This window comes from Nomascus leucogenys, chromosome 7b, assembly GCF_006542625.1.
Source record: "Nomascus leucogenys isolate Asia chromosome 7b, Asia_NLE_v1, whole genome shotgun sequence".
NCBI classification, from domain to species: domain Eukaryota; kingdom Metazoa; phylum Chordata; class Mammalia; order Primates; family Hylobatidae; genus Nomascus; species Nomascus leucogenys.
Window position 1 is genome coordinate 14,782,883 of NC_044387.1, and position 27,767 is coordinate 14,810,649.

General features: G+C 52.1%; 1 protein-coding gene across 1 annotated transcript; it reads right to left on the reverse strand.

Moving 5' to 3' along the window:
* Nucleotides 1-3,324: 3,324 nt before the first annotated feature.
* MCM5 (minichromosome maintenance complex component 5) lies at nucleotides 3,325-27,259 on the reverse strand. The gene is made up of 17 exons (XM_030815668.1): nucleotides 27,184-27,259; nucleotides 26,795-26,969; nucleotides 24,065-24,191; nucleotides 23,856-23,984; nucleotides 20,668-20,840; nucleotides 19,933-20,088; nucleotides 17,587-17,753; nucleotides 15,863-16,034; nucleotides 14,116-14,227; nucleotides 12,151-12,294; nucleotides 11,720-11,785; nucleotides 11,320-11,496; nucleotides 10,283-10,395; nucleotides 8,112-8,240; nucleotides 6,663-6,805; nucleotides 4,492-4,619; nucleotides 3,325-3,675 (listed from the first exon to the last, which is right to left on the reverse strand). The coding sequence occupies exons 2-17, from the start codon at nucleotides 26,959-26,961 to the stop codon at nucleotides 3,574-3,576; spliced, it is 2,205 nt and encodes a 734-aa protein (XP_030671528.1). The 5' UTR covers nucleotides 26,962-26,969; nucleotides 27,184-27,259; the 3' UTR covers nucleotides 3,325-3,573.
* Between the last annotated feature and the right edge of the window lie 508 nt (nucleotides 27,260-27,767).

Below are 27,767 nucleotides of genomic sequence, written 5' to 3' on the forward strand. Positions count from 1 at the left end.
TTACCAGAGTCACACTGAAAACCATTTTAATGTACTCTCTGGCCTCACCATAATGTCTTAAAATATCTACCTTGGTTCATCCAGACTTGACACTCCTAATTAAACATTTGTGGGGGGTGGGGGGCTAGGAGAGGGATAACATTAGAAGAAATACCTAATGTAGATGATGGGTTGATGGGTGCAGCAAACCACCATGGCACGTGTATACCCACGTAACAAAACTGCACGTTCTGCACATGTACCCCAAAACTTAAAGTATAATAAATTTAAAAAAGGAAAAAAATAAAAATTAAAAAAAGCCCTTGAAAGCCAAAAAAAAAAAATGTGTTAAATACCAAACAGACGTATTCATGTTTAAATACATATGAATAAGTTACAACACCCAAAAACATAAAACCTTCTTCCATGAGCTGGTGTTTGGAATGCTTAACTTTCGCATTTTAGAAATTCAACATTTTTGTAATTTTGTTGCTTACAGGCAGGAGAATGGGGTTTTAGGCTGCTCTTTATAAGCATTCTCTAAATAACATATTTGAAGTGTGGGCCATCTTTATTTCCAATAAAGAGAAACCTAAATTGGATGTAGTCTTTGCTATGTTTTCCAACACTGGGTTCGTTAAGTCCCTGTGCTCTGTGACTTTGGATCTGGTGGCTGGAAGCTCACAGGTCTGGTGAAGATCGAGTAGTTAGCATGTGTATCCTCCTCAGTGATACCTGTGCTTAGGCTTCCTATCTGACACCAGTGGCCCACAATGGGTGTAAATTAAGTCATATGTGACTAAGGACAAGCAACATGGTCTTAGTTCCCAAATCAACAGAGGTGGTATCTGCAAATGGAGAGAGAAACCAGGTAAAAGGACTCCATCATGAGCAAGCTTGTCTGCTCTCTCCTTCCCAGACCTGGAATTGGAGAAGGGGTAGAGCGGCTCTCATAGTGGGAAGCGAAGTTGAGAGACCCATGCAGCCAGGAGTAGAGTGGAGCAGGGAATGCAGCAGCAGAGGCTCGGCCTCTGCGCACACAAAAGCATGAAAAGTTCAAACCCGAGACGGCAGAGGCTGTGAGGCAGGGAAAACCACAGGCACCCAGCCCTTCCTGGGAGCACCCCCCCGGGGCCAGGCCCAGCTGCTCTGATGTCTACCCCCTCAGTTAATCCTCACAGCCACCCCAGGATGAAAGGGCTACTGTACTGCTGTGCCCTTTCTACAGATGAAAGGAGGCTGAGGGGTGATGTGATTTGCCCAGCAGAGAGAAATGTCCGCTGGGTCGCGGCCTGTAGCTGGTGAGGGTAGGGACAGATCTGAGAAGACAGGCCTAAGGGAGCCAGGTCACAGGTGAGTGAAGAGCTCAGCCACCCTGAGTGGCAGCACCAGCTCGGGAATCCAGCTCCCCCCCTTGCCCCACCTCCCTGCCTCTCTAGGGGTCACTGAGGCCTGACTGGAGATTCCGCTAAGCCGAGCCCCAACTATTACTCAGCCTGGATGCTCCCCTCTCCTGGCCTCCCTTCAGGCTCTCTCCTCAGCTTTTGCTTTCCCCAACAAGCAGGTGTTTCCCTGGCTCAGGGGCCTCTCTTCATGCTGCTGCCCCGATCTGGAAGGAGACTGGCATGTTCTGAGCACAGCTGCTCCTCCTATGAGCCCTACCCCAACTACCACGGAAAAGCCAGTCGGACCCCCTTTGGCCTCTCAGTCCTGTGCCTGCCAGTCAGGCCACCTACCCCTGGGAACCTACCCCAGGGTCAGTCTCCCCCACCTGACTGGCACCTGCCTCCCCCAGGCCAAGACTGTCTCTGCCCAGCATCCCACTGAGGCCGGGTTCAGGGACTGCCAAAAGAGAATCTGGCAGAAAAGGTGACATGGGTGGAGTTCGGAGCCACCAGGTTTGAAGACTGCCCTGCACTCCCTCACTGTGACACTTGACTCTCTGAGCCTCAGTTTCTCCACCTGTAAAACAGAGGTGACCACAGCAGCACCACGTACCACAGGGGTGGAGAAAAGGCCACCAGCAAAGTTGCCGCTGCAGGGTGAATCTCATGCGAGTCCCACACTCCATGAACAAGCAGGACAGGAGGACCTTGGGCCTGAGATGCATGTGAGTCCCCACCTGAACAAGATGAAAGGCTGGCAGGAACCGGAGATGCAGCCTTGGACGCAAAACCCACAGCGCACCCAGTAAGGTTGCCACCCCACCAAGAAAACAAAAGCTGTTCCAGACACTCTCAAAATTATCAGAAAAGAAATGGGCTTTGAACGCGAGTGAGTCAGAGGAAAGCTGATTTAGCTCCTCTCATCTCTCCATTTCCCGGAACAGTATGGAGTCAGAAAGGGCTTTGAGCTGCAGGAATCTTCTGCACAAAAATACATTTGTGATTCAACAATGACCACGCAGATGCACCAACTTGCTTGTATTTTTAGAAAAATCAAATAATCTTACTTGAAATTTGTGTCGTTTTTACATGGCAATTACTTTTGAATACCTTATCTAATAATTAGAAAGTTTCATAGATTTCCAAATTCACGTTTTGCTTGACACTTTATATTTCTAAATGTATTTTAAGTATCAAATATTTTATTTCACTGATTTCTATTTAATTTTATGAATCCTAGCTTTTTCAAAAACACAAAACATACCAACTCAGGGTGACTTTCTGAAATTAGGCAAAGTGACCAAGGCACTTGGCAACACTCCTTCGTCCAACATCGCTGACACTAGTGCCTTCTGTCATTCAATCCTCACAACTCAGGGTGAGGAATCCCCCAACCTCCAGTTTACTGATAAACTCAGGCACAGAAAAGTGAAATGTCTCGCCCAAGGCCACACAGTTACACGTGGCCCACCAGGAAAGAACTGGCTGGAGTCCTAGTTCCTGCCTGGTGGCCACTACACTCCCCTCACTAACAGCTGCTCACTGACCCTAAGCACAACCCTGTGAAGCAGGTTCTAGTGTCAGCCTGCTTACAGATAAGGAAACTAAGGCATGGAGAGGGTCAATGAATCCAGGCAGTCTGACTGCCGCACCACGGCTCGCAGCCCCACAATAAGTTACTGGGAAACAGGTGAGGCGGATCAAAGTCACACACTTTGAGAAGCGCTTCCCCACTCCCTGGTCTCACTGGATTCCCAGCATCAAAGGAGTGGCTTTATGAGCCTCGTTAAACAGATGAAGAAACCAGAGCACTAAAGTCACGTGACTTACCCAGACGTCTGAGTGGCAGATCCAAGTCCGAAACCCTGGCCTGTCTGGCTCCAGACCCTGTTCCCTCACACTTACCCTGCCATGAGGGCACGATGGAGGTGACAGGTCACCGAGTGCACAAACCCACAGATACCTGAACACACCGTGGCTTTATTATTAACAGATGCCAAAAGCACACTTCCCAGAACGGCGCTAGAGGCGGTCGCCCAGAGGCAGCAGGTCACTACAGCTCCTTACTCTGGGGCAGAAAGGAGGGTGCCTGGGAAGTTCGAGGGCTGCAGTGGGGAGGCAGAGGTCCCAGCAACATTCTCAATGGCAGGCAGCGGCAGGAGGGGCGAGAGGCGTGGGCGAGTCCATGAGTCCAGTGAGGCGGCGCGACTCACTTGAGGCGGTAGAGAACCTTGCGCTGCATGCGATGCTGGATCTCGCCACGCCGCAGCATGAGCTGCAGCACCTTGTGGATGGCGTGCTCCGGGTATTTCTGTGGGAGCACATGGCTGGCTAACGGCACGTGCTGCCCGAGGGGACCCCAAGAGAGCCCAGACATCCTCAGACTCACGGGGAACTTTGTACTCAGGCTCCTTTGACCTGAAGGGCCCACACTTCCTGAGTGCCTACTGTGTACCAGACACTGAGGCACACAGAGGCTAAGCCACTTGCTCAAGGTCACAGCAGTTAAGCGGTAGAGCTGGGACTTAAGTCCCATCTGACTCTAGAACAGAAGCTCTAAACCCTTCTCTAAGCCTCAGTCTGCGCACCTATAGAACAGGCACGATACCACCCATTAAACTGCCCTGAATCAAAATGAGATGATGTACAAGGAGCAGAGACCCAGAAACTAGGATTGCTCCTGAGATTTTAAAGGTGTCAGGTCTTCCAGAGCATCTGGAAAATCCCATCTTCTTCTATGGGGCCAACAGTACCCTCCTCAGTGAGCTAGCTAGAAAGCTCACTCCCATGGCTCTGCCCCTTCCCGTTCCATGAAACGCCCGCCAACGGGGAAAGGAACAGACGGGAAGGGCTGCGAGAAACTTGTATGGGGTTTCACCAGAATCCAACCACCTCTGCTCTCCCCTCCCCTTCGTGGGATAGAAAAAGTACCCCCACCCCTGCTCCCGATGAAGACGCCCCTAGGGAAGGAATGATGGCTAGAAAAGGTCTGAGAAAGGGACAGTTGTCCATCCTACCCCCCTTCAGGGCCTGTCTGCTGAGTAAGACGCCAGTGCTGAGTGGGTGGGAACCAGCAGAAGCCTGGCACCCCGTGCCGGCTCACACCCCCACTCCAAGGCAGGCTCACCTGCTTGGTGAAGTCCTTGATGATGCTATGCTCAGACACCTGGGAGCCAATGGCAAAGCGGCGCTTGAGCTGCTTCTCGATGCGGCTCAGCATCTCCTGGTCCTCCTGGCTGGTGAAGCCCTCCACCCCTGTGGGCATTGAGAAGTGAGGCAGCCGGGCAGCTGGGACAATGGGAGTTCTTGGACAGAGACAGCCTCTAGCCCAAGGAAGAATAGCCTGAACCAGGCCCCGAAGAATAAGTCAGAAAAGGGCACCAAGTGTGCCAGGGTGGTGCAGACCTGATTGAGGAGACAGGATATGGCACATGTGGGGACACTCCAGGCCAAGCACGAAGTCACAGAGGCAGGAACACACCTGTCTCATTCAAAAAGCAGCCCAGGGCCCAACGCAGCAGAGACATGGCCAGAGTGTCACCAGGGACCAAGTCCTGCAGGCCCTTGGAGGCCACAGCAGGACTCCTTTTGTTGCTAGAGCAGATAGATTAGAGTTGGAAGGGGCCAGTCAGTGACCCAGGAGGGAAGCCAGCCTGCCCTGGACACACTGAGGAGCCCTCGGCAACCAGGAGGCTTGTAACTTCCAATTACTGCCACAGAGGCCTTGGTGTTTCAGCTAAGGAGATGGTGGGCTCATGGTCAAGAAGCCATTGAGAGGGGAGTCTGTGAGGCAAACTCCTACACAGCCCACAAGACCCAGCTCAAATTATCACCACTCCATATCACCCCTGCCCTCTGTGCCTGCAGCATCCCAGAGGCCTCCACCTGCAAATGTCTCATATGACAGGAAGTGTCTACAGCATAGAGGCTGAGTCTTCACCAAGGGGGACAGGAGGAACAGGCCCCACCCACCCCATTCTTCACCCAAGTGCCTTCCCATTCAAATGCACCCAACCTGCTCCCTCCTGGGGAAACTGACACTTAGTGCTGCCTCCACCTGAGCAGCTCTTCCCCCAAGGAGCCACACTGTCCACTTCATGCAGCTCCCTGCTTGGCATCACATCCTTGCAGAGGCCATGCCCACTCACTCCATGGGAAAGAGCACACCCTCCTTTTCCAACACACCTGGCCCTGCCATCATCTCCCTCACTGCCCTTTTCTTTTTCTTTTTTTTTTTTTTTTGAGACGGAGTCTCGCTCTGTCGCCCAGGCTGGAGTGCAGTGGCGCAATCTCGGCTCACTACAAGCTCCGCCTCCCAGGTTCACACCATTCTCCTGCCTCAGCCTCTCCGAGTAGCTGGGACTACAGGCGCCCCCCACCACGCCCGGCTAATTTTTTTGTATTTTTAGTAGAGACGGGGTTTCACCGTGGTCTTGATCTCCTGACCTCGTGATCCGCCCGCCTCGGCCTCCCAAAGTGCTGGGATTACAAGCGTGAGCCACTGCGCCCGGCCCTCACTGCCCTTTTCACTACCTACACTGGCATTTGTTTCTCTACTGTCTATCTCTCCCCAACTAGAGTAAGAATGAGAGCCCAGGAGGGCGGGAACCTTGTGATTGATTGCACTTATACTCCCAGTACCTAGAACAGTGCCTGGCAAACAGTAACACTAATGAAGTATCCGCTGGGTGAAGGAGCAGATTTTCCCCAGCGTAGGTAGCCTGGCTCATCATCGGTGCCTGGGGCAGTCTGTTGAAAGGCTGACCGAAACCAGACAATATGGCTTATGGTGTGGAAAACGCTGGCCTAGGGGCCGGGAGACTTGCATTCCAGCCAAGTGACTGTGATCCTGGGCACCAGGGAAAGGCCCCTTCGAGTGTCAGCTGTCTCATTTCTAACATGGGCAGGACTGACTGCTCACCTGGCTTCCAGGGGGCAGCTGTGAGGAAAAATGCGAGAAGTAGCTCTGGAAGCACTGAAAATGCTGACAAGCTCTAGGAAGCAGAGCGTCAACTGTTGTTCCTAGCTAGTGAGAAGGGTAATTATCATTAATGACCTGGGTCAAGAGGATTGTGTTCAAGGGTCTGGAGAGAAGCTGCTTCTTCCCATCTTGGAGGAAACAGCAGTGGGGAGAAAAGAGGAGAGGGGTCTTATTGCAAAAAGAAACTCAGAGAAGCTCAGCAAACTCAGAGAAGCAAGACACACACTGCAGGCCCCCAGCAGGCCAGAGCCCTGCCCACAGAGCTCCGAGCCAGAGAACCCAGATCAACTGAGACCATGTCCCCTGCATCTGCTCACCTGACAGGGTACCGGACAAGGCAGCATCCAATGTGGACACTTGGAAGAGCCGCAGGGCCTCCTCCACATCTGCCTCTGTGGCGAAGGGCTGCAGCTTCATCTTGCTGAGGGCTTCCGCGATGCGCACGATGGCCTCCAGCTGCCTGTGGGGGCAACAGCGTGCTCAGGGTGGCCTCGGTCCGCTATTCCCTTCCTCCCCAGCCACCCCATTACCAGGGAGGTGCTTGTCCAAAGTGGTAAGACTGTGGTGGAGACTGCTAGGTGTCCCCATAATCCATCTCCCTTTTGATCTTAGTCATAGCACTGCAATTTTTTTTCTTTTTTTTTTTTTTTTGAGACAGGGTCTCGCTCTGTTGACCAGGCTGGAGTGTAGTGGCATGATCATAGCTCACTGCAGCCTCGAACTCCTGGGCTCCAGTGATCCTTCCACCTCAGCCACCTGAGTAGCTGGGTCTACAGGCATGCACCACAATGCCTGGCTACTTTTTTATTTTGTGTAGAAACGGGAGTCTTGCTATGTTGCCCAGGCTGGTCTCAAACTCCTGGCCTCAAGTAATCCTCCTGCCTCAGCCTCCCAAAGTGCTAGGATCACAATGTAGGCTACTGCACCTAGCCTGGAACCCCAGTTTTTAGTCTGGCACACAGCAATCCACTAAAACACATCCCAGACATCTTTTGTAACAGGGTGTATTTGTGTGACCAATCTATGGCCAGTAAGTTGTAAGTCCAAGCATTGTGTGGGAATTCATGAAGTGTCCTTAAAAAGGGAACCTCTCTTTCCTTCCTCTCCTGCTGCCTGGAGGTGATGGCTGAAGTTCTAGCAGCCATCTTGGACTAAGAGTAAGGGGGAGCTTGAGGAGTCCTCACACCAGTCCCCATACCATCTTCCTCCAGACAGTGCTACAGAAAAGAGAAATCAACTTCCTATTTCTTTAAGCTACTTTATTTGGTTTACCATTACTTATAGCCAAATCCATTTCCAACCAGTCAGTGCTAGAGACAGGATTCAAACCAGGTAAATCCCAACTCTTACCCACTGTACTGTCTACAAAGTCACAAGAATGAACAGAGTTGGGAGCTAAAAACACTGAGGGCCAGAGAAGGAATGTAATTTCCCTACAGTCACACAGTGGGCTAGAGGCTGGGACCCAAGACTCTTGACTCCCAGGCCTGGGTCCTTCCCTCCCTTCGGGCTTCCTACAATGGGAGAAGCCAGGCCAAATTCAGACAAGAGGGGTCCAGGTTTGCCCGGCCTTAAATCAAGAAACACGGATCATCAATGAGATCAAGGAGGCCATAGCTTATGCTCCAAAGGGACTCTTCCTGCCCAGAGCTACTATGGGCCTGTGCCAAGTGAAAAGCCTGGACCACTGCCCCTGGTTGCCAGGCACACCCTGCTGTGTAAAGCAAGCCCCGTCTGCCCTGGCCCAGCCCTGCCTGCCTGCTCACCGCACAGTGATGGGGATGCTGGAGCGGCGGTCACTGTCCCTCTCGTGCTGACGGGCCCCGCTCCGCATGATGATGTAGCGGTTCTTCAGTTTCTCTGCAGCCTCTGCTGACAGCCGGGGGCCACACTTCCTGCAGGACAGTGGGGAGAGGCTGGTGTGAGGCCAGGAGGGACTCTTAGGGCACCTACCCTTTTCCCCAGCCCTCTGCCAGCTTACAGACGTGCACTTTCCCACCACACCACAGCTGCCCATTCACATGGGCTGGGGGACAACAATCGGAAGAGATTTAAGTGAAATCTGGCTGTGGGCAGCTGCCACGAACATCAACACTGGGGAGAAATATGGGTGCCTCTCTTAAAAAACAGGTGAAGAAAAGCCAGGCACGTCTGCAGGGTGAAAACTGCCTCTTCCCTACTGTTAGACGCTGTGTGGTGTCTTGCCACAAGGTCCCCCATACATGTCATGAACAATGGCACAATCACAGCAGCATGGAGGCCCACTGGGTGGTGGGCTTTGCAGCAGTCTCAAACTCCTCCACCCAACACATCTGAAGACACGACAAGCTGATGACACCCACAGGAGGCTTGGTGGTGACTGCAGTCCAGGGGCTGGGAGCACCTCAGACTCTCCTGGGAGGGTAGGTGTGGGGAAGTCTGATCAGCATCTACCCTATCCCATCCCCTCCCCTCTAGCCCCCAGGCCAATCACTGACGAAGGGAAAGCCTTAGCTCAACCATCCTAAGGATGTGGAGACTGAGACCCAGAGGGAGGGAGGGAACTCCCCAAGGCTACCTGGGGACTTAGTGCAGAGGGAAGATGAGAATCCAGGGCTCCCTGACTCACAGCTGTGGGCCCAAGCCTCTCAAGACTGGGCCATACAGAGCTCAGACTTGGATGAAGATCCAGGGACTACCCACTCACCCTGGCAGAGGTGCTGAATCAGGGACCCACCAGCCTCCCACTGGTAGTGCACTCAAAGAGCCCTCAACCCCTGGGTTTTAGCTCCTTCAAAAGATCACAAAAGCGCTGTATGACAAGAATCGAAGCACTGTGGTTAAGAGCACAGCCTCTGGAGGCAAGCAGCTGGGTTCACATCCTGGCTCCACTACCTCTGGCATGTGACCTTGGACAAGTTACTTAACTTCCTTTGCCTCGGCTTCCCCATCCATAAAGGGAAGGGAATAATAGCACACCTTACCTGGTAGGTTTTGGGGGAGGGTTATAATTTATTCATATAGAAAGTACTGAATAATAATTCAGAATGCCTGGCACAAAGAAAGTAGTGTGTAAGAGTGTGTGTGTGTGTGTGTACACACACACACACACACACACACACACATATATATATATATATATATTTTTTTTTTTTGAGACAGAGTCTCATTCTGTTGCCCAGGCTGAAGTGCAATGGCACTATCTCAGCTCACTGCAATCTCTGCCTCCTGGGTTCAAGCAATTCTCCTGCCTCAGCCTCCTGAGTAGCTGGGACTATAGGTGTGCACCACCACACCCGGCTAATTTTTCTATTTTTAGTAGACATGGGGTTTCGCCATGTTGGCCAGGATGGTCTCGCACTCCTGACTTCAAGTGTTCCACCTGCCTCTGCCTCCCAAAGTGCTGGGATTACAGTGTGAGCCACTGCAACCAGCCAGTACTATGTATATAACTATTATTATTGAAAATCTGTGAGAGCAATCAAATTGCAGCTGCCACTCACTGAGTATTTACCCAGGGCAGGGCTATGCCAAGCACTTACTCATCATCTTGTGCAATCCTTACAAAAATCCTAGCAAACATCGATTGGCCTGGGGAAATCAAGGCTCAGAGAGGCCAACCAACTTGCCCAAAGTCATAGAGTGAAGGCAGGTATGACCCGGAGCCCACGTCTACCGTGTCTACACTTCACTGCCTCCCTGCGTGTCAGACTCGAGGACGTCTTCAAGACAATCTAAATTCCACCTCCTTGGTGTGGAGATGGGAAAACTGAAACCAAGAGCCAGTGAGCTGCGCAAGGTGAGAAGGGAGCAGAGCAGATTCAGTAGAGCTGAGAACCTCAGAACAGCAACATCTGGGCTGTTCTTCATGAGGGGGAGCAGGACCAGGGGACTGGGTTCTCTCCCACCCAGGGAAGCTGGGCAACCTCACCCCCGTGGGCCTGCATCCAGGACTCACGCTCGGCAGTAGGCAATAAACTTCTTCAGCTTGGCCAGGTCAATCTCGCCCTCCACGGCCTGTGTCTGTGTCAGTGCGCTCACGTGCAGAGTGATGACATGCTTGGCCAGCATCTGGGGAGCAGAGGGGATACTGGGTCATCCCACAGCCCCTCCCAAGCCTGAGTCCCAACACTGAGGTGGAACAGCCAGAAAGAGCTGATGGGGCCCTGGCATCAAGGAGCCAGAAAGGGTGCTGAGATCTCAGGCGTGCTCAGCCTGTTTGCTCAGCACCAGGCCCTTGTTCTGATGGAAGCATCTGGATTCTCCTTTAGAGAGAACTTAATGATCCTTGCTCCTCTGCCCTGGTCCATAAAGGGTTCAGCTTGTCCACCCCAACTTGGGGCATGTATCTTGTCCACCCCAACTTGGGGATGGACATTTGATCTACCCAAACCAACAGGAGTCTATCCTGGGACTTTTGATAAAAGTACTGGAAAAGACGGGGCCTCCTCTTTCCTGCGAGCTGTTAAGCTATAAGCTAACAGGGCAAAATCTTATTTTGTCTTTGCCACCACAACAGGAACAGCTGCCCAAGTACAAAGATTCCACCAAGGGAACCGGAACAGAAAGGCAGAGACAGTTGTTTGAGAATCCAGATCTACCTGGGCCTTAAGCCGCTGGACTTACCAATTCTATAAACCACTATGTTTCTTTCTTTGAAAAATTTACTAACCAGAACCGAGGTTCTATTACTCATAACCCAATGTCAACTCCTCTGTTTCATATATAAGGGACTGAGGCCCAGGGAGAAACTGATTTAGCCCAAATCACACAGCTTATCACTCACGGCAGAGGCAGAGCAGGCCACAGGACTCCAGACCCCTACTTCAAGCCTCTGCAGCCCACAACAACCGCCCTCTCACGTGCTCCCCGATTTCACAGCCTGACAGTCAGGACTTCACCAGCCAAGGCCCTTGTTCTCCATTCTCCTTCCCACACAATCACAAGCCTGCCTGAAGCAGGTCCCATGGCCACCAGCCCTGCCCCTGGACGTACCACATCCCTCTCCTCATTGTGCTCATCCTTGACGATGAAGATCATGTCGAAGCGCGACAAGATGGTGGGCATGAAGTCAATGTTGTCCTCCCCCTTCGTCTCATCCCAGCGGCCGAACACTGAGTTGGCAGCAGCCAGGACGGAGCAGCGGGAGTTCAGGGTGGTGGTGATCCCAGCCTAAGAGGCGACAGACGATGAAAAGGGGGAGGAGATGGCAAAGATGCCTTCTTATGTAGACACTTACACACACACACTTACACACACACACACACACACACACACACACACACACGATTCTAGGCCTGGGCAAAGAGAACTTGGTCCCAATCAGGGCAACCTGAGGATGGTTGGGCCAGGCTGCGGCTGCTGCACGCTGGGCTCTCCATGGCAGGCCACTCACCTTGGCGATAGAGATGGTCTGCTGCTCCATGGCTTCGTGGATTGCCACACGGTCATCTTCTCGCATCTAAGTGGAAGAGAGAAATGTCATCAGACCTACTGAAGTGAGGGAGCAGGGAGCAGTAGAAACAGGAAAACTAACAGCAGCCCTCACTCCTGAAACCAGCTCCATACAAGGCCAATGGCAGCAACCAGGTCACCTCTAATCATGGGAACAACTGTGTGGGCCTGCCTTTCTTCTCCCCACTCTTCAGATATGGGAACTGAGGCTTGAAGAGGTTAAGCACCTTCCCACAGTTACCCTAGAGTGACAGGCCCAGGGATTGAAAACATGTCTCCCAAGTCAGAGGTGATTTCTGCTGGCTGAGCACAGGAGGTCATATACCCTGGTGCCACCCACCTTTTGGCTACTACCCACCTCATCAGACTCACCTTGTCAAACTCATCAATACAGACGACCCCACCATCGGCCAGGACCATGGCTCCGCCCTCCATGATGAAATTCCGGGACGAAGGATCCCTCATCACCGAGGCTGTCAGTCCAGCTGCGCTGCTGCCTTTCCCAGACGTGTATACCTGGGGCAGTGGGGAGGTGTCAGGGCCCAATAACAACTCCATGCTTTGACCCCCGTAAGTCAAAAAGACCCACTGAGGTTGTGATTTGCCCAAGGTCACACATCAAAGCTGGCTGCAGGGTACAGAATAGGACTCAAGGCTCCAACTCAGTGCATCTCCCTCTGGAAGGGGAGGCTGCCCTGGGCCTCGGTGTACCCAGATGTTCTCCCCGCTGAGGGCATCACATCCATGGTTCACCTGAGCCTCACCACAGCCCTGTGACACAGTCTTGTGGGGCCCCGCTCGCAGATGAGCAAACTGAGGCCCAGAGAAGAGGAGTTAGCCTCAGGGCTAGGATGAGGACTCCTGACTCCCAGGGAAAGCCTGCCCCCATCGTGAGTCCCTCATCATCTCTATATAGACCTACATGCCACATACTGCCATAGAGCCCCTGAAATTGGGAAAGTCCTAACTGAGATGTCCTTAAGTGCAAAATACTCACGATTTCAAAGACTCAGAGCTCATAAGAATATAAAGTATCTCAATAATCTACATATCAAACATGTTGAAATGAGATTTTAGACATAGCAAGTTAAACAGAGTAACTTCACCTGTTTTTCCTTTTTTCTTTCCCCTTCTTCCTTTTAAATTGAAACGGGGTCTTGCTATGTTGCCCAAACTGGTCTCAAACTCCTGGGCTCAAGTGATCCTCCCACCTCAGCCTCCCAAGTAGCTGGGACTGCAGGCATGCACACCACCGCACCCAGCTACTTTTTAATGTGGCTATTAGACAATCTAAGAAGACATACATGGGTCACATTTGCAGTTCACGTATTTCTACTGGACAGTGCCCGTGTGGCAAATTTGGCACACTTTCTATCTATCCAAAGACCACCATCTCACCCTAAACAACCCCGCCACTCGGATCATGACAGTCAGACCCTCTCTGGCTCTGATCCCCGCAGACCCATTCAACAATGCAGCAGAGGACCCAGCTCATCAGACACTTGGGTTCAATCACATCCTGCTCTAATGCTTACCAGCAGTGAGACCTGGGCCAAGACACTTACCCATTGTGTACCTGAGTTTTCTCACCCCTAACACAGGAGTAATAGTACCTACCACACAGTTGAGGTGAAGACTGAGGAAATATATGCAAGGTACTTCAAGCAGTGTCTGGCCCTTCATTTTAGCTATTATTATTATTATTTGAAACATGGTCTCACTCTGTCACCCAGGCTGGAGTGCAGTGGCACAATCTTGGCTCACTGCAACCTCCCCATTCTGGGCTTAAGTGATCCTCCCACCTCAGCCTCCCAAGCAGCTGGACCACAGGTGCATACCATGCCTGGCTACTTATTCTGTATTTTTGGTAGAGACAGAGTTTCACCATCCGGTCCAGGCTGGTCTCAAACTCCTGAGCTCAAGCAATCTGCCCACCTCGGCCTCCCAAAGTGCTGGTATTACAGGCATGAACCACTGTGCCCAGTCAGATTTTAGCTATTAATGGTAACAATATCATTATTTAGCAAATGGATAAACTGACGCTCAGGGGGATTGGGTGACTTACTCAAAGCCTACAGCCAATTTCTGGCCAGGGTGAGACCCAAACCCCATCCTGACTCTCAGTACGGTGTACTCGCCCCCTGCCCCAAACCTACAGACACCTGTTGGCTCCTTTCTTCCTCCCATCTCCTCGGCCATCCTGACCACAGCCAAGAGAAAGGAGGAAGAGATTCCGGGTGAGCCAGCCCACCATAGGTGTCCTGGGGACCCAGAGGCCCTGCCCTGCAGCCTTCCTCCCTGCAAGCCAAGGTGGAGAAGGTATCCCGGGCCACTCACCCCAATGGGAGAACACTTCTCCACAAACTTCAGAAGCTGGGACTTGGCTGTCCCAGGGTCCCCTAGCATCAGCAGGTTGATGTCTCCTCGGCGAGTAAGTCCATCAGGGAGCCTGGGGGAGGAAGGGTAGATGGACAAAGTGAGAATCCATGAGGACATCGCATGTGACATCCAGTCACTAGATCGGTGGGCTGGCAGTCGACTCCCCCAACTATCATGGGCCTCAGAGTTGGCAGGAAGGTAGTGGCTGTGGCCTGAGACCCATGTTCCTACCCAGCTCTGCAGCTCCCAAACCATGGTAGGTCTTGCCTAGCAATGAGGACAGAGCTTGCCTCCCAGAAGAGGAGGGTTAAAGGAAATGGCTCTTACGGCTGTGCTCGGGTACACCCAGCATCTGAGTAACAAGTAACATTCCTCCCAGCTTGATAGAAAAGGACAGAGAACTGCCTGTGGGCTGTGCACGGTGCGGCAGAACAAGCACCATGACAGCAGGCTCCTGGCTCCCCTGCATGTGCTGGGGAGCAAGTCCCTTTAACTCTCTATGCCTCAATTCCCTCATCTATAAAATGGGCACAACAGCTGCGTTCTCAACAGGTTACTGCGAGGACTGACTGGGCTTCAGACACATAAAGCACTTAGAAGAACACTTGTGCGGCCGGGCTCAGTGGTTCATGCCTGTAATCCCAGCACTTTGGGAGGCCGAGGCGGGCGGATCACGAGGTCAGAAGATCGAGACCATCCCGGCTAACAAGGTGAAACCCTGTCTCTACTAAAATTACAAAAAAAAATTAGCCGGGCGTGGTGGCGGGCACCTGTAGTCCCAGCTACTGGGGAGGCTGAGGCAGGAGAATGGTGTGAACCCGGGAGGCGGAGCTTGCAGTGAGCCGAGATCGCACCACTGCACTCCAGCCTGGGCAACAGAGTGAGACTCCGTCTCAAAAAAAAAAAAAAAAGAATGCCTGTGAATAGAAAGAACACAGTAAATGGCAGCTGCTAATAATATCCCTGCTACTGACCCCAAGCTCAGTGCTGAGATTTAAGACCTGGTACCTGCATGACCCCAAGCTCAGTGCTGAGATTTAAGTCCTGGTACCTGCATGACCCCAAGCTCAGTGCTGAGATTTAAGTCCTGGTACCTGCATGACCCCAAGCTCAGTGCTGAGATTTAAGTCCTGGTACCTGCATGACCCCAGCTCAGTGCTGAGATTTAAGTCCTGGTACCTGCATGACCCCAAGCTCAGTGCTGAGATTTAAGTCCTGGTACCTGCATGACCCCAAGCTCAGTGCTGAGATTTAAGTCCTGGTACCTGCATGACCCCAAGCTCAGTGCTGAGATTTAAGTCCTGGTACCTGCATGACCCCAAGCTCAGTGCTGAGATTTAAGTCCTGGTACCTGCATGACCCCAAGCTCAGTGCTGAGATTTAAGTCCTGGTACCTGCACGACCCCAAGCTCAGTGCTGAGATTTAAGTCCTGGTACCTGCATGACCGCAAGCTCAGTGCTCTCCCACTGCACTTGCCAGGCCCCCAGTCCACCCTCTTGCCAGGGTCAGGGCATTGCTGAGACAGGTGCGCAGATCAGCTGCTAGCCAGCTGATGGCAAGCTTGGGGGCTGGCAAAGGCGCCTGGCAGACTGAGGGGCCCAGGACACACAAAAGAGTGCCCAGTCCTGATTATCCAGTAATTATCCTACTGTGAGCCCCGTCACCAGCTGCCTCCCCAAACCCAAGGGAACTCAAGCCCCCTACCTCTTTCGGGAGCCCCCAAAGAGCAGGCAGGCAATGGCCTTCTTCATGTCCGTGCCCCCAAAGATGGAGGGGGCGATGCTCTTGGAGATGACCTCATAGACATTGGGGAGAGCAGCCAGGCGACGGAACTCCTCCTCCTCCTGGGGGCTCACGGCCCCAGCAAAGCTGCGGCCTTGGTAGGCAAAGCAGGCGCATGAGTGAGTACAAGGGAGCTCTTCCAGCCCACTGCCCGTCCTGGCACCAGCTCAGGGACCTCCCAGAGGGCAGAGCCCTTAGGGCCAGGACAGCACAACCTGTCTGAGTAAATAGAGACCCCAGCTTTCAAGCCTTCAAGAATGGGCCTGGTGTGTTCCAGGGTCCAAAGGGTGAGGCGAAGTGGGCAGGAGGGTTCTGAGGAAACAGAGGGCCAGATGGCATAGGACCTTGGAAACCACTGGAAAGTCTCCCCTTTCAGCTGAGGAGTGATATAGTGTCTTGGTCATGACAGCATCGCTCAGTGGCTGCTGCAGAACAGAGAAGGTAGGGGCAAGGTGGAGATGAACACTGGGGAGGATTAATGGTGATCCAGGGAGGGCTGACAAGGGCTCAGAGCAGGTGGCGAGGATGAGAAGTGGTCAGATCCTGGACACGTTTTAAAGGTGGAGCCGGCCAGAGTTCCTGAGTGATTAGATGTGGGGGATGAGAGAAAAGAGCACCAAGGGTGACTTGGGGGTTTTTGTCTGAGCAACTGAAAGGGTGGAGATGGGAAGACTGAGAGGAGCCAGTCTGAGGGTGGGGAAAGGGGAGCTTAGCTTCAGCCATGTAAAGTTCGAGATGCCTTTCAGATATCTAAGTGAACATGTCAAATCAGCAGTTGGTTATTAAAGTCTGAAACATGGGGAGAAGCCCAGGCTAGAAATGAAAATGTGAGAGCTACTTGCCTGTCAGTGGTTTTAAAGTTGTTAATAATCTAGGTAGTTTGTGTAAATGTGGGGTGGGCCATGGACTGAGCCCTGGGGAAGCCACCCCTCCAAATCAATTCACTGCAGCCAGAGGGCTGAGACAAACCCGAAAACCCTCAAAGTGGCCCCTGCTGCCCTCAGGTGTAAGCAGGAGCTCCCCATCTCGGCACTCAAGGCCTCTTACATCGCCTGGCCCCTCATCCCCTGGACTCCCACTCAGCCCTCCAGCCACTCAGTACCTTGCCCAGGCTGGAGTCTTCACCTGGTCCTGCCATCCCCTCCCGCCTGGAAGTTCTTCCACATCCACCACTCTTCAAAGCCCAGCCCCCACCTCCTCCTTCTTGGACCTCCTTTAGCACCTCCTTGGAACTGCATGACCCACAACAGCTGCCACTTTACCCACATGTCCCCAGTGGTCTCACAGTTTTCTTACTTCTCCAACTAGACACTACGCGGCTGCCTGCCTGGAACCCTGCATTTCACTTCTCTTGTATCTCCTGTCACAGAAGTGAAGAGGTGGCTTTCAGTAATTCCCCAGTGATTTGACCTCAGTCCTTCTGCCTTAATCCTGCACTTAGGCAAACACCCTCAGCCCAGGAGCCACAGCTAGGACCAACGTGTGGAAGTTCGGGGGATCACTTAATATAAAAATGAACGTTCTAATGATATGAGCAACACAAGGACATCCTGGGCTACCTCATGAAGTAACGAGTTGCCTGTTACCAGAAGTATGCAAGCACAGCCTTTTAGCAGGGCTAAGCCAGGACCCCAAAGCCAACTCACCAGAGCCATCTGTGTCCACCTGGATGCCCAGGACACGGATATAGGAGCTTCGGATGCCCACGCCCACCCTGTCACGGCCCCTGCTGGAGGTCAGGCCAAACTTCTTGATGGAGTAGATGCCCATGATGGTAACCCTGTTCCCTGGGACGACCTTGTCACACAGGTACCTGAGAGGAGGGTAGAAGAGAAAGGAGAAAAGGTGAGATTCTCACTTGGACAGCAAGTCTCTGATTCCACCCATCCCCAGGACACTCAGGGTCCACCTCAGCATTTTTGCCACAAGCACCACATGCTGAGCTGGCTGCATCCCCACGGAGCCCAGAGAATGGCCTCTTTCCCCACATCACTCAGCCCATGCTCAGCTGCTTGGAGGATGGTGCTGCCGACAGTGACAGCCAAACAGAAAGGCAGGTGGTGGCCTGACTCTTGCTGAACTCGCTAACTCATTTGTACACTGGTTTAGGAGGCTTAGTGCCAGCCCACAGAGCCCTCCAAAAGCCCTATCTCCACATGTCTGCTGTCAGCTCGCTATGTGGCGCCCTTTAGCCTCTCAGGGCAAGACTTCCTCTTCATGCCCTCCAGCCTCCTTGAGGGGCCACTCGCCCTTTTTGCCTCTTCGTGACTCTGTGAGCTCATTTTGCCTCTGGGTTTTCATTTCCTGTTTTAAAAATGAGATGTTGAAACAGGGAAGTCTCCCAGTCCCCCAGTCAGAGCCAGGGTGGTGTGGAGGGACACTTAAGTCGCTGTGTGACCTCAACGAAGTCATTGCACCTCTGAGCCTAGGGGGATGATGAAGTGGCCTGCCTCTGATGTTGTGGGGTCAGGTGAGGCAGCAGACATAGAAGTGCTTTATACCATCAGGCATCACAGCTCCAGAAAAGACCATCACCGTCACTCCATGAGCCTCCAACTCCCCTCTTCCCATACCCACTTCGTAAGTTTTCAGGATTCATGAACTGCTTGGAAAATCATACATCCTGATTATGTAATCTGCATGAAGGAATTGTGCTAAACACGACATGCATTTGCAAGCAGCCCTCTGAGAGATTAAGGACAGTCCTTATCCCCATTTTACTGATGAGGAAACTGAAGCTTGACAAAGTCACATAACTTGCGCAGGGAGCAAGAGCCTGACCCCTACATACTCTGTTGCCACTAATGAAGTTAACAGAAGCTATGGATCTGCTCTCCTCAGAACATCTGCATGCAATTTCAGGATAAGCAAGCCCAGGTTAGAACCCTAATCAAAGATCTCAAAACCTTCCACCCAGGTTACTATGAGGGGCCCAAGCTCAGTACCCTCTCCCCTTCAGTAGAATCTTTTCTGTTTTCCTTTTTGAGACAGGGTCTCACTCTGTTGCCCAGGCTAGAGTGGAGCAGTGTAATCACAGCTCACTGCAACCTCAACCTTCTGGGCTCAAGTGATTCTCCCACCTCAGCCTCCCAAGTAGTTGGGATTATAGGTGTCTGCCCCAACACCCAGTTAATAAAAAAAATTTTTTTTTTAGATACAGGGTCTCAGTATGTTGCCCAGGCTGGTCTTGAACTCCTGGCCTCAAGCAATCCTGTCTCAGCCTCTCCAACTCTGGGGATTACAGGCATGAGCCACCATGGCTGTTCAGCAGGATCTTAACAGAAAGCCTGGGGTACGCTGGGCGCAGTGGCTCATGCCTGTAATCCTAGCATTCTGGGAAGCCAAGGCGGGCAGATCACGAGGTCAGGAGATCGAGACCATCCTGGCTAACACGGTGAAACCTCGTCTCTACTAAAAAATACAAAAAATTAGCCGGGCATGCTGGCGGGCACCTGTAGTCTTAGCTACTCTCGAGGCTGAGGCTGGAGAATGGTGTGAACCCAGGAGACAGAGCTTGCAGAGAGCCAAGATCGCACCACTGCTCTCCAGTCTGGGCAACAGAGCCAGACTCTGTCTCAAAAAAAAAGAAAGCCTGGGGTAGGAGGTGGGGTGTCAGGCTGGGAAGAGGTTTTCCCAGCTATTGGTTACCTAGCTGTGCACTCTAGGCCTCTTATCCTAGGAAGAACACAGACTTTGGAAAGCAACAGCCACAGGCTGAAAGCCTGGCTCTCCTCCACACAGTAAGTCATTTAACCTCTCCAAGTTACATTTCCTCATCTGCAAAATGGGGCTGACATGCCCCTGCAGATTATGGAAAGACGAGATGAGAGGAACTTATGGAAGCATTAGGCACAGAGCAGGCGCTCTGCAACTGGCCACCTTCTCCACCCCACTCACCCTGCTCCAGATGACCCACTCCCAACACTCGGGTTAGGGCCACAGCTGGGACATCCACCGCCGTAGATGCCCACCTCCCGGCCCGTCTGCCTCACCTGTCGCAGTACAGCTGCATGTGTCTGGGCATCTCCCCGTGGGGGACTGCATCAGGCAGCTCCTGCAGCTTCAGGGTCTGGAAGTCCACACATTTGCATTTGTCGGGCATGATGAAGTACGGGTCCAGTGGGCATTTGGGGCGCCCAGCCTGATCTCTGTACAAGATAAGGGAAAAGAGTCACCAAAGCTACCTGGAGAATCCAAAGGCAGGGCTCATTCATCCCAGGAGCCAGCAAGGAGACATTGCCAGCAGCAATTTATGGGGTCTCCAGAATAAGCTGGAGATAAGCCCTAAAGGAAAGCAACGCTGAAGGACCTAGCACTGGATTAAGAGTCAAGGGAACTGCTTGAGGCTGGGTTCTTCCATTAACTTGCTGAGAGGAGGCAGACAGGTCACACTCGGTCTTCTTGCAGGGTCATGGTGTCCTCATGGGTGAAGAGCTAGTTCATCAATTCTCTTACTAAAGCCCCACTCAAATCCCAAGATCTTTTCCAGTGGGATTCTAGGCAGTTCTAGACCATTCTGAGGGTCTAAGCCTCTAGGTATCCCTAGGTAATTAGGTCATTCTTCAATAAATAGTATAGCAACATAAAGAAGCAAACATCATCGCAAAACCTACTATGTGTCCGACACTATTCCAGAAGCAGCTGCAGGCAGTGCTTGCTACTTGCTCTCATCCTTTCTGATCTTCACTCAGGTCACCGCCCACAGTCCCTCTTGGCCACAGACTCACGTGTTGCACTTCCTGGGCAGGGCATAGCCCTCCAGGCCAGGGCGCATGGCAATGTTGGTGAGGGTGTTGCGGCAGCTGCGGCACTGGATAGAGATGCGGGTGGCCTTGGCACGGACCGCAGAGGCCGCGATGATGATGCCGGGGATCTTCACCAGGTGTGACATCATGTCCGACTGTAACAGAGCCATCAGGAAGCTTGTTGGTTAAGGGGAGCCAGGACACACCTGAGATATGCCGGTAAATGTCCTGGGCAGGAGCCTGGAGGAGGTGGGCACAGAGCTGCAGGGTGGGCCACAGCTCTTCTGTTCAGCTCAAAAACTGCTTTAAGAGCATACACCCAGTGCCAGGCTATCTGGACCCGGGGGTTCAGAGGAGCCTCAGGCACAGCTCCTGCTTTTAAAGACCTCGCAGCACAATTGGGTGGGGGGCGGTGGCAGGGCAAGAGATGCACAAAGCACATTTCACTACAAAGTGGCAGGCGTCAGGAGAGAAACCTGAACCCCACCTCTGATGGCAACAACCCTGGACCTGTAGAGTACAACACAGAGAATAAACCTGGGAGGCAGGGGCCCACATTCTAGTTCAAGTGCTGTCAAAACCTGCTGTGTGGCCTTCTCTCTGAGTCACTTCTCTTTGAGCCTCAGTTTCCCCATCTTAATGACTATTTCCACACTGGACAATAAGGCAGTAATATTTTTTCTTTTTTTTGAGATGGAGTCTTGCTCTGTCGCCCAGGCTGGAGTGCAATGGCAGGATCTCTGCTCACTGCAACCTCCGCCTCCCCGGTTCAAGTGATTCTCCTGCCTCAGCCTCCCAAGTAGCTGGGATTACAGGTGACTGCCACCATGCCCAGCTAATTTTTTGTATTTTTAGTAGAGACAGGGTTTCACTATGTTGGCCAGGCTGGTCTCGAACTCTTGACCTCAGGCAATCCACTGGCTTCGGCCTCCCAAAATGCTGGGATTACAGGCATGAGCCACCACGCCTGGCTGTAATGTTAATTTTTAAGTGTGATGTTATTGTAGCTATGCCTTAAAAAATGATTCTTCAAAGGCTGGGTGCAGTGGCTCACACCTGTAATACCAACACTTTGGAAGGCCGAGGTGGACGGATCACTTGAGGTCAGGAGTTTGAGACCAGCCTGGCCAACACAGTGAATCCCTGTCTCTACTAAAAATACAAAAATTAGCCAGGTGTGGTGGCATATGCCTGTAATCCCAGCTACTCGGGAGGCTGAGGCCGGAGAATCGCTTGAACTGGGGAAGCAGCAGTTACAGTGAGCTCAGATCGTGCCACTACACTCCATCCTGGGAGACAGAGTGGAACTCCGTCTCAAAAAAAAAAAAGATTCATCTTTTAGAGATACATGGCAAAATAGTTCCAGATGAAATTATATGATGTAAGGGACTTGTTTCAAAAGAACTCCAGGGCCACAGATGAAACAAGATTTGGCCTCTACAGATCACCTGAGGTCAGGAGTTCGAGACCAGCCTGGCCAACATGGTGAAACCCCATCTTTACTAAAAATTAGCCGGGCGTGGTAGTGTGTGCCTGTAATTCCAGCCACTTGGGAGGCTGAGAAAGGAGAATCGCTTGAACCCGCGAGGCAGAAGTTGCAGTGAGCTGAGATCGTGTCACTGCACTCCAGCCTGGGCAACAAGAGCAAAAACTTCGTCTCAAAAAAAAAAAAAAAACATTTGGCCTCTAGTTGCTAATTATTAAGCTGGGTGATGAGTACAAGAGGATTTGTTATACTATTCTCTTTATATTCTAATGTTTGAATTATCCATAATAAAAAGTAAAACAAATTCTCAACCAATCTGCTCCTTCCCATGGCCAGCCCTTGCCCTTCACAAAGCTCCTGAGCCACCAGTGTACAGGTCGGGGACAATCTCTCTCCACCTTGTCTCCGTTTCTCAAAGCCCTCCTCGGGCTGAACGAGAGAACCGGACATGAGCAGAAGTTTTGCTGGGGCTCTCAAAGAAACTAGGAAGAGGCTGTGGGAAGCAGAAGCGAGGCTGGGGAGGCGCAATTCAAGGCTCCATGCCTACATCATTACAATAAAGTGGCCATCACCACCTCAACCTAGCACCTGGTCAGTCTCAGCACAGTGGATGGAGGGATGCAATGAGGGATCCAATATCACCCACAAGTGTTCTTGCCCGGTATATGAAATCGAAACACAGGCCTTTGCATCTAATTTCCAGCATCCAAAAATCACAGAGACGAAGGGGCATGTTTTAACCACCCCAAGGAGGCCTACAGATAAATCTAAAAGGCAGCACATTCTACAGGATAATGGCTCCTGCTTCTTCAGCAAATCAATAACATATCTGTGAAAGAACTTACACCCAGAGTAAAGGAAGCTGTTCTGGATTAAAAGAGATTTAAACAACAATCCAATACAATGCCTGGTCCTGGCTGAGACACACGAGCTGTAAGAGGCATGTGAGGTAATTTGGTCAATCTGAATCTAGAGTGTATATTCAATGATACCAAGAGATCTTTGATGTTTCAGTTGAGGTGCTGATGATGTATTGAGAGTATGTAAGAAAACTTTTTTTTTTTTTCGGGATAAAGTGTGATGTCTGTAATTAATTTTGTATTTTTAGAGACAGGGTCTTGCTCTGTCACCCAGGCTGAAGTGCCGAGAGGCACAATCAGAGCTCACTGTAACCTCAAATTCCTGGGCCCCTTGATCCTCCCACTTCAGCCTCCCAAGTAGCTTGGACTATAGGCATATGCCACCATACCAGCTTTGTGGGGTTTTTTTGGTTTTTTTTTTTTTTTTTTTTTTTTTTGGAGAGCCAGGGTCTCAAACTCCTGGTATCAAGTAATCTTCCTCCCTCGGCCTCCCAAAGCGCTAAGATTAGAGGCATGAGCCACCATGCATGAATTCACTTTAAAATTCTTTAGCAAAAAATAAAAAGGACAAAATAGGAAACAATGCAGAATGTTAATTATTAAATCTGGGTGAAGCTATATGGGATTCATTATACTACTGTCTGCTTTTGGGTGTGTAATATTTCATAACAAAAAGCAAAAAACAAGAAAAGTTCCTTTTGTCTCCAGGAGGAAACAGGTTCAGAAAGGTCAAGTGCCTTGCTCAAGGTCACACAGCTAGCACTCAGGTCTGCCTGCATCCAAAGCCCTCTGCACCATGCAGCAGCCACAGCCCCCCGACCCACCTTCAGGCTACGAATGCTGGAAGGGCTGGCGTCCGACTTGAGCATGACCTGGATGTCTTGGAGCACCTCCTCCCCAGAAGGCCGGGGCCGGGTCACCTCATCAGCTACCTCCTTGGCAGCTTCCTCCAGCTGGAGAAGGGGAAGGGCATAGGCTATTAGTAACTGGGGCAGAGCAGCCCTGGGGAGCTCAGGGATGGGGTCCCACTCACCAGCTGCAGGTGCTCGGCTGGCTGCTTGTACAAGTAGTCAGCCAGGTCCTCATCAAAGCTGGCCAGATCCTCCATCTCCACCTCAATCCAGTACTCCCCCAAGTTGTAATGCCGCTTGAGTTCATCCCTGGAGTGGACACGTAGCAGGGTGGGGCAGGAAGGGTGCAAAGAAGAGGAAACCAACACTGGCTAAGGTGTGCCTGCACCCCTGAATCTGCCCACACCGCAGCCACCATGACCTCACCATTCCTCTTTCCAAATACACATCTAATTCCAGATCATTCCATTATTTAACCCTGCAGAGGCTACTCACTGCTGGCACAGGCGTGCCCTAAAGAAAGCTCCACGGAAGGGGTCCACGAGATAGTCAAAGGATGTTTCAACACTCAGGCCAGCGTGCACAAAACAACAAACCAGTTCTGTCACTGAAGGACTCTGCAACGCCTTTAACTTACTCTTGGAGAACAACGTACACAGCTCAAACTTGGGGCCCGGTGAGGTGGCTCACACCTGTAATTCCAACACTTTAGGAGGCTGATGAGGGTGGATTACTTGGGGCCAGGAGTTCAACACCAGCCTGGGCAACATGGCAAAACCCAGTCTCTACTAAAAATACAAAGATTAGCCAGGCATGGTAGCGTACGCCTGTAGTCCCAACTACTGAGGCATGAGAATCGCTTGAACCCCAGAGGTGGAGGCTGCAGTGACCAGAGATCTTGGCCAGGGCACTCCAGCCTGGGCGACAGACTGAGTGAGACTCTGTCTCAAAAAAAAAAAAAAAAAAAAAAAAAAAAAAAAAAAAAAAAAACCAAAAAGTACCAGCCTCGCCAACATGGAGAAACCCCATCTCTACTAAAAATACAAAAAAAAACCAACCAGCCAGGTGTGGTGGCGGGACGCCTGTAATCCTAGCTACTTGGGGGACTGAGGCATGAGAATCACTTGAACCCGGGAGGCAGCAGTTGCAGTGAGCCAAGATCACGACACTGAACTGAAACCTGGGTGACAGAACGAGACTCCATCTCAAAAAAAACAAAAAACAAAAAAAAAACTGGAGGCGCCAAGGCAGCAGAAAACACATCTGCCTTATCAACCTCTAGTCAGACTCTGTTTTTTTTAAAATAGAGACTGGGTTTCACTATGTTGCCCAGCCAGGTCTTGAACTCCTGGGCTCAAATGATCCGTTGGCATCGGCCTCCCAAAGCGTCGGGATTACAAGCATGAGCCACTGCGTCCAGCTCAGATGCTTAGCAGAGCATCCCATGTGACTACTGTTGCAAGAACATATTTGGGGACCACTGACCAACGCACAGGCTGTTCCCCAGCCTCGCAGTATCACAGGCCTGAGCCCCATCTCCCTTATGTCCAGGAGCCAGTAAAATGGCCAGACTGGTACTGAAAGCCACTTGCTGTGAGGACACCCCACACCTCTACACAAGCAATTGCTCCTACCTAGACAGAAGGCTTTCTACACCTGCAACTCTGACCTTAGCTCAAAGGTCACCTCAAACTTCAGCCCCCCGGAAAACTTCCCTAAGTCCTTTCACCTTCCTCTGTGGAGGAAATGACCACCGTGGAATTTATCTGTTGGTCTTCACGACTCACTCCTCTGACTTAGGAGCTTCTCTAGGACAAGAAGCATGTCTTTTCATCTTTGCAGCTCAGTGCCTGGCACACAGGTGGGCAGTATCAGCTGCTGCATGAATAAGTGAAAGCAGGAATGGCTTTACCCATTTCTGGCCTGGTGAGGCCCAGAGACACTGACACCTGGAAGTCACTCAGCTAATAATGGGCCAATGCTGAACCTGCAACCTCATGTTCTCTGCATTTTAACATCTCAGGGATAGAGGCTGGGCCTATGAGGATTCTCATGATGTCACAGGTCGTACAATCAACTAGAAGCAGGAGCCAGGTCCAGCTTCAATGCTGCAGCCCAGCACCCAGAACAGTATCTGGCAGGCAGCAGGTGCTCAATCAATGAAGGTACAAGACTGGTATAAATAAATGAATGAGCGAAGTGAAGTGAATCCTAACTGCCATCTTCACCTTTTACACCTACACGGAACTTGAGTTTGTAAGGTCTCAGACATGACATGGAAGGATGATAGGAAGCAGATGAACAGGAACAAGATCTGGATAAAGAACTAAACAGTCCAAGTGGCGCTAGCTGGTTGCTGGTGGTCCACTCAACAGGTGACTCACCCAGAAATTAACTCCAGGTATACATAAAATACACAAAGCAGGCCGGGCACGGTGGCTCACGCCTGTAATCCCAGCAACTTGGGAGACCGAGGCGGGTGGATCACTTGAGGTCAGGAGTTCGAGACCAGCCTAGCCAACATGGCGAAACCCCGTCTCTACTAAAATTACAAAAAATTATCCAGGCGTCGTGGTGGCGGGAGCCTGTGGTCCCAGGTACTCGGGAGGCTGAGGCACGAGAATTGCTTGAACCCGGGAAGCAGAGGTTGCAGTGAGTCGAGATAGCGCCACTGCACTCCAGCCTGGCGACAGAGCGAGACTCGGTCTCTAAATAAATACATTAATTAAATAAAATACACAAAGCCTTATACCAAGGGGTGAGGCTGCCGGGATGTGCCCTGTGACCCAGGACCGGCTCTTTCCCCCGTCTGGGGCCATCTGTGCTCTGACGGTCCAGGACTCTAGCAGGCTGGTGGAGGCGTGCGTGCGGCCACACTGGAACTCAAGCCCCCGGCCCCGCAGGAGCCGCACCTGTATTTGAAGGTGAAGCCCGTGCGATCGGTGCCCACTCGGTACTGCCGCAGGAACTCCTTGAAGCGCCTCTGCAGCTGCGATTTGCGGGCCTGCCCCTCGTCGGCCTGGGCGTCGCCCCCGAAGCTGTCGCTGTAGAAAATGCCAGGATCGTCGAATCCCGACATGACTGCGCCTGGGGTGTGAACAAACAGCCAGAACAGGCTGGGGGCAGCGCCTGGCACCTCCTCCCCTCCGACGCCTGAGTCCCTGCCCTGAGTCCGGAGCCGGGGGACCCGGCTGCGCTCCCAGACTCCAACCCCAGTTCCCGAGAAACCCCCATCCCACTCCAACTACGCCCCGAAATCCAGATGTCTGCTGGCCCCCAGTCCCAGTCCTACTGGCCTCACCTCTGGTTTTCCGCACTTCACAAACCAGGGGAGACAGGAACCTCCACGCTCAGCCGCCGAGTTTCGCGGGAAAAACTAGAGGCGGTGTTCGGACGCCGCAGCCGCTGCACTCCCATTGGTTCGCCGGAGCCTCGCGGCCAGCGATTGGACCGTTCTGAGACCTCCAGCCCCGCCTCCCGGACTGGCTGCCGAAGATGATTGGCTGCAAGGTGCATGACCTCACCTCCTTCCGGGCTCCATTTTGTGTGCGGAACAATTTGGCGCGAAACTTCTGGCTGGGAAGGAAGGGGCGGCGCAGGACGGGGCGGACGCAAAAATGGCGGGGGGGCGGGCGCGCGGAGGGCGCTTTTATGTGCTTTCTTTTTTATTTTCTGGGTTTTTTTTCCTAAGGCATGGTCTCGTTCTTTTGCCGGGGATGGAGTGCAGTGGCTCGATCACGGCTCACTGTAGCCTCAACCTCTTGGGCTCAAGCGATCCGTCCGCCTCAGCCTCCCGTGTAGCGGGGACCACAGGTGTACGTGATTTTCTTAAAATATTTCATAAATACGGCGTCTCACCATCTTGCCCGGGTCTCGAACCTCTGC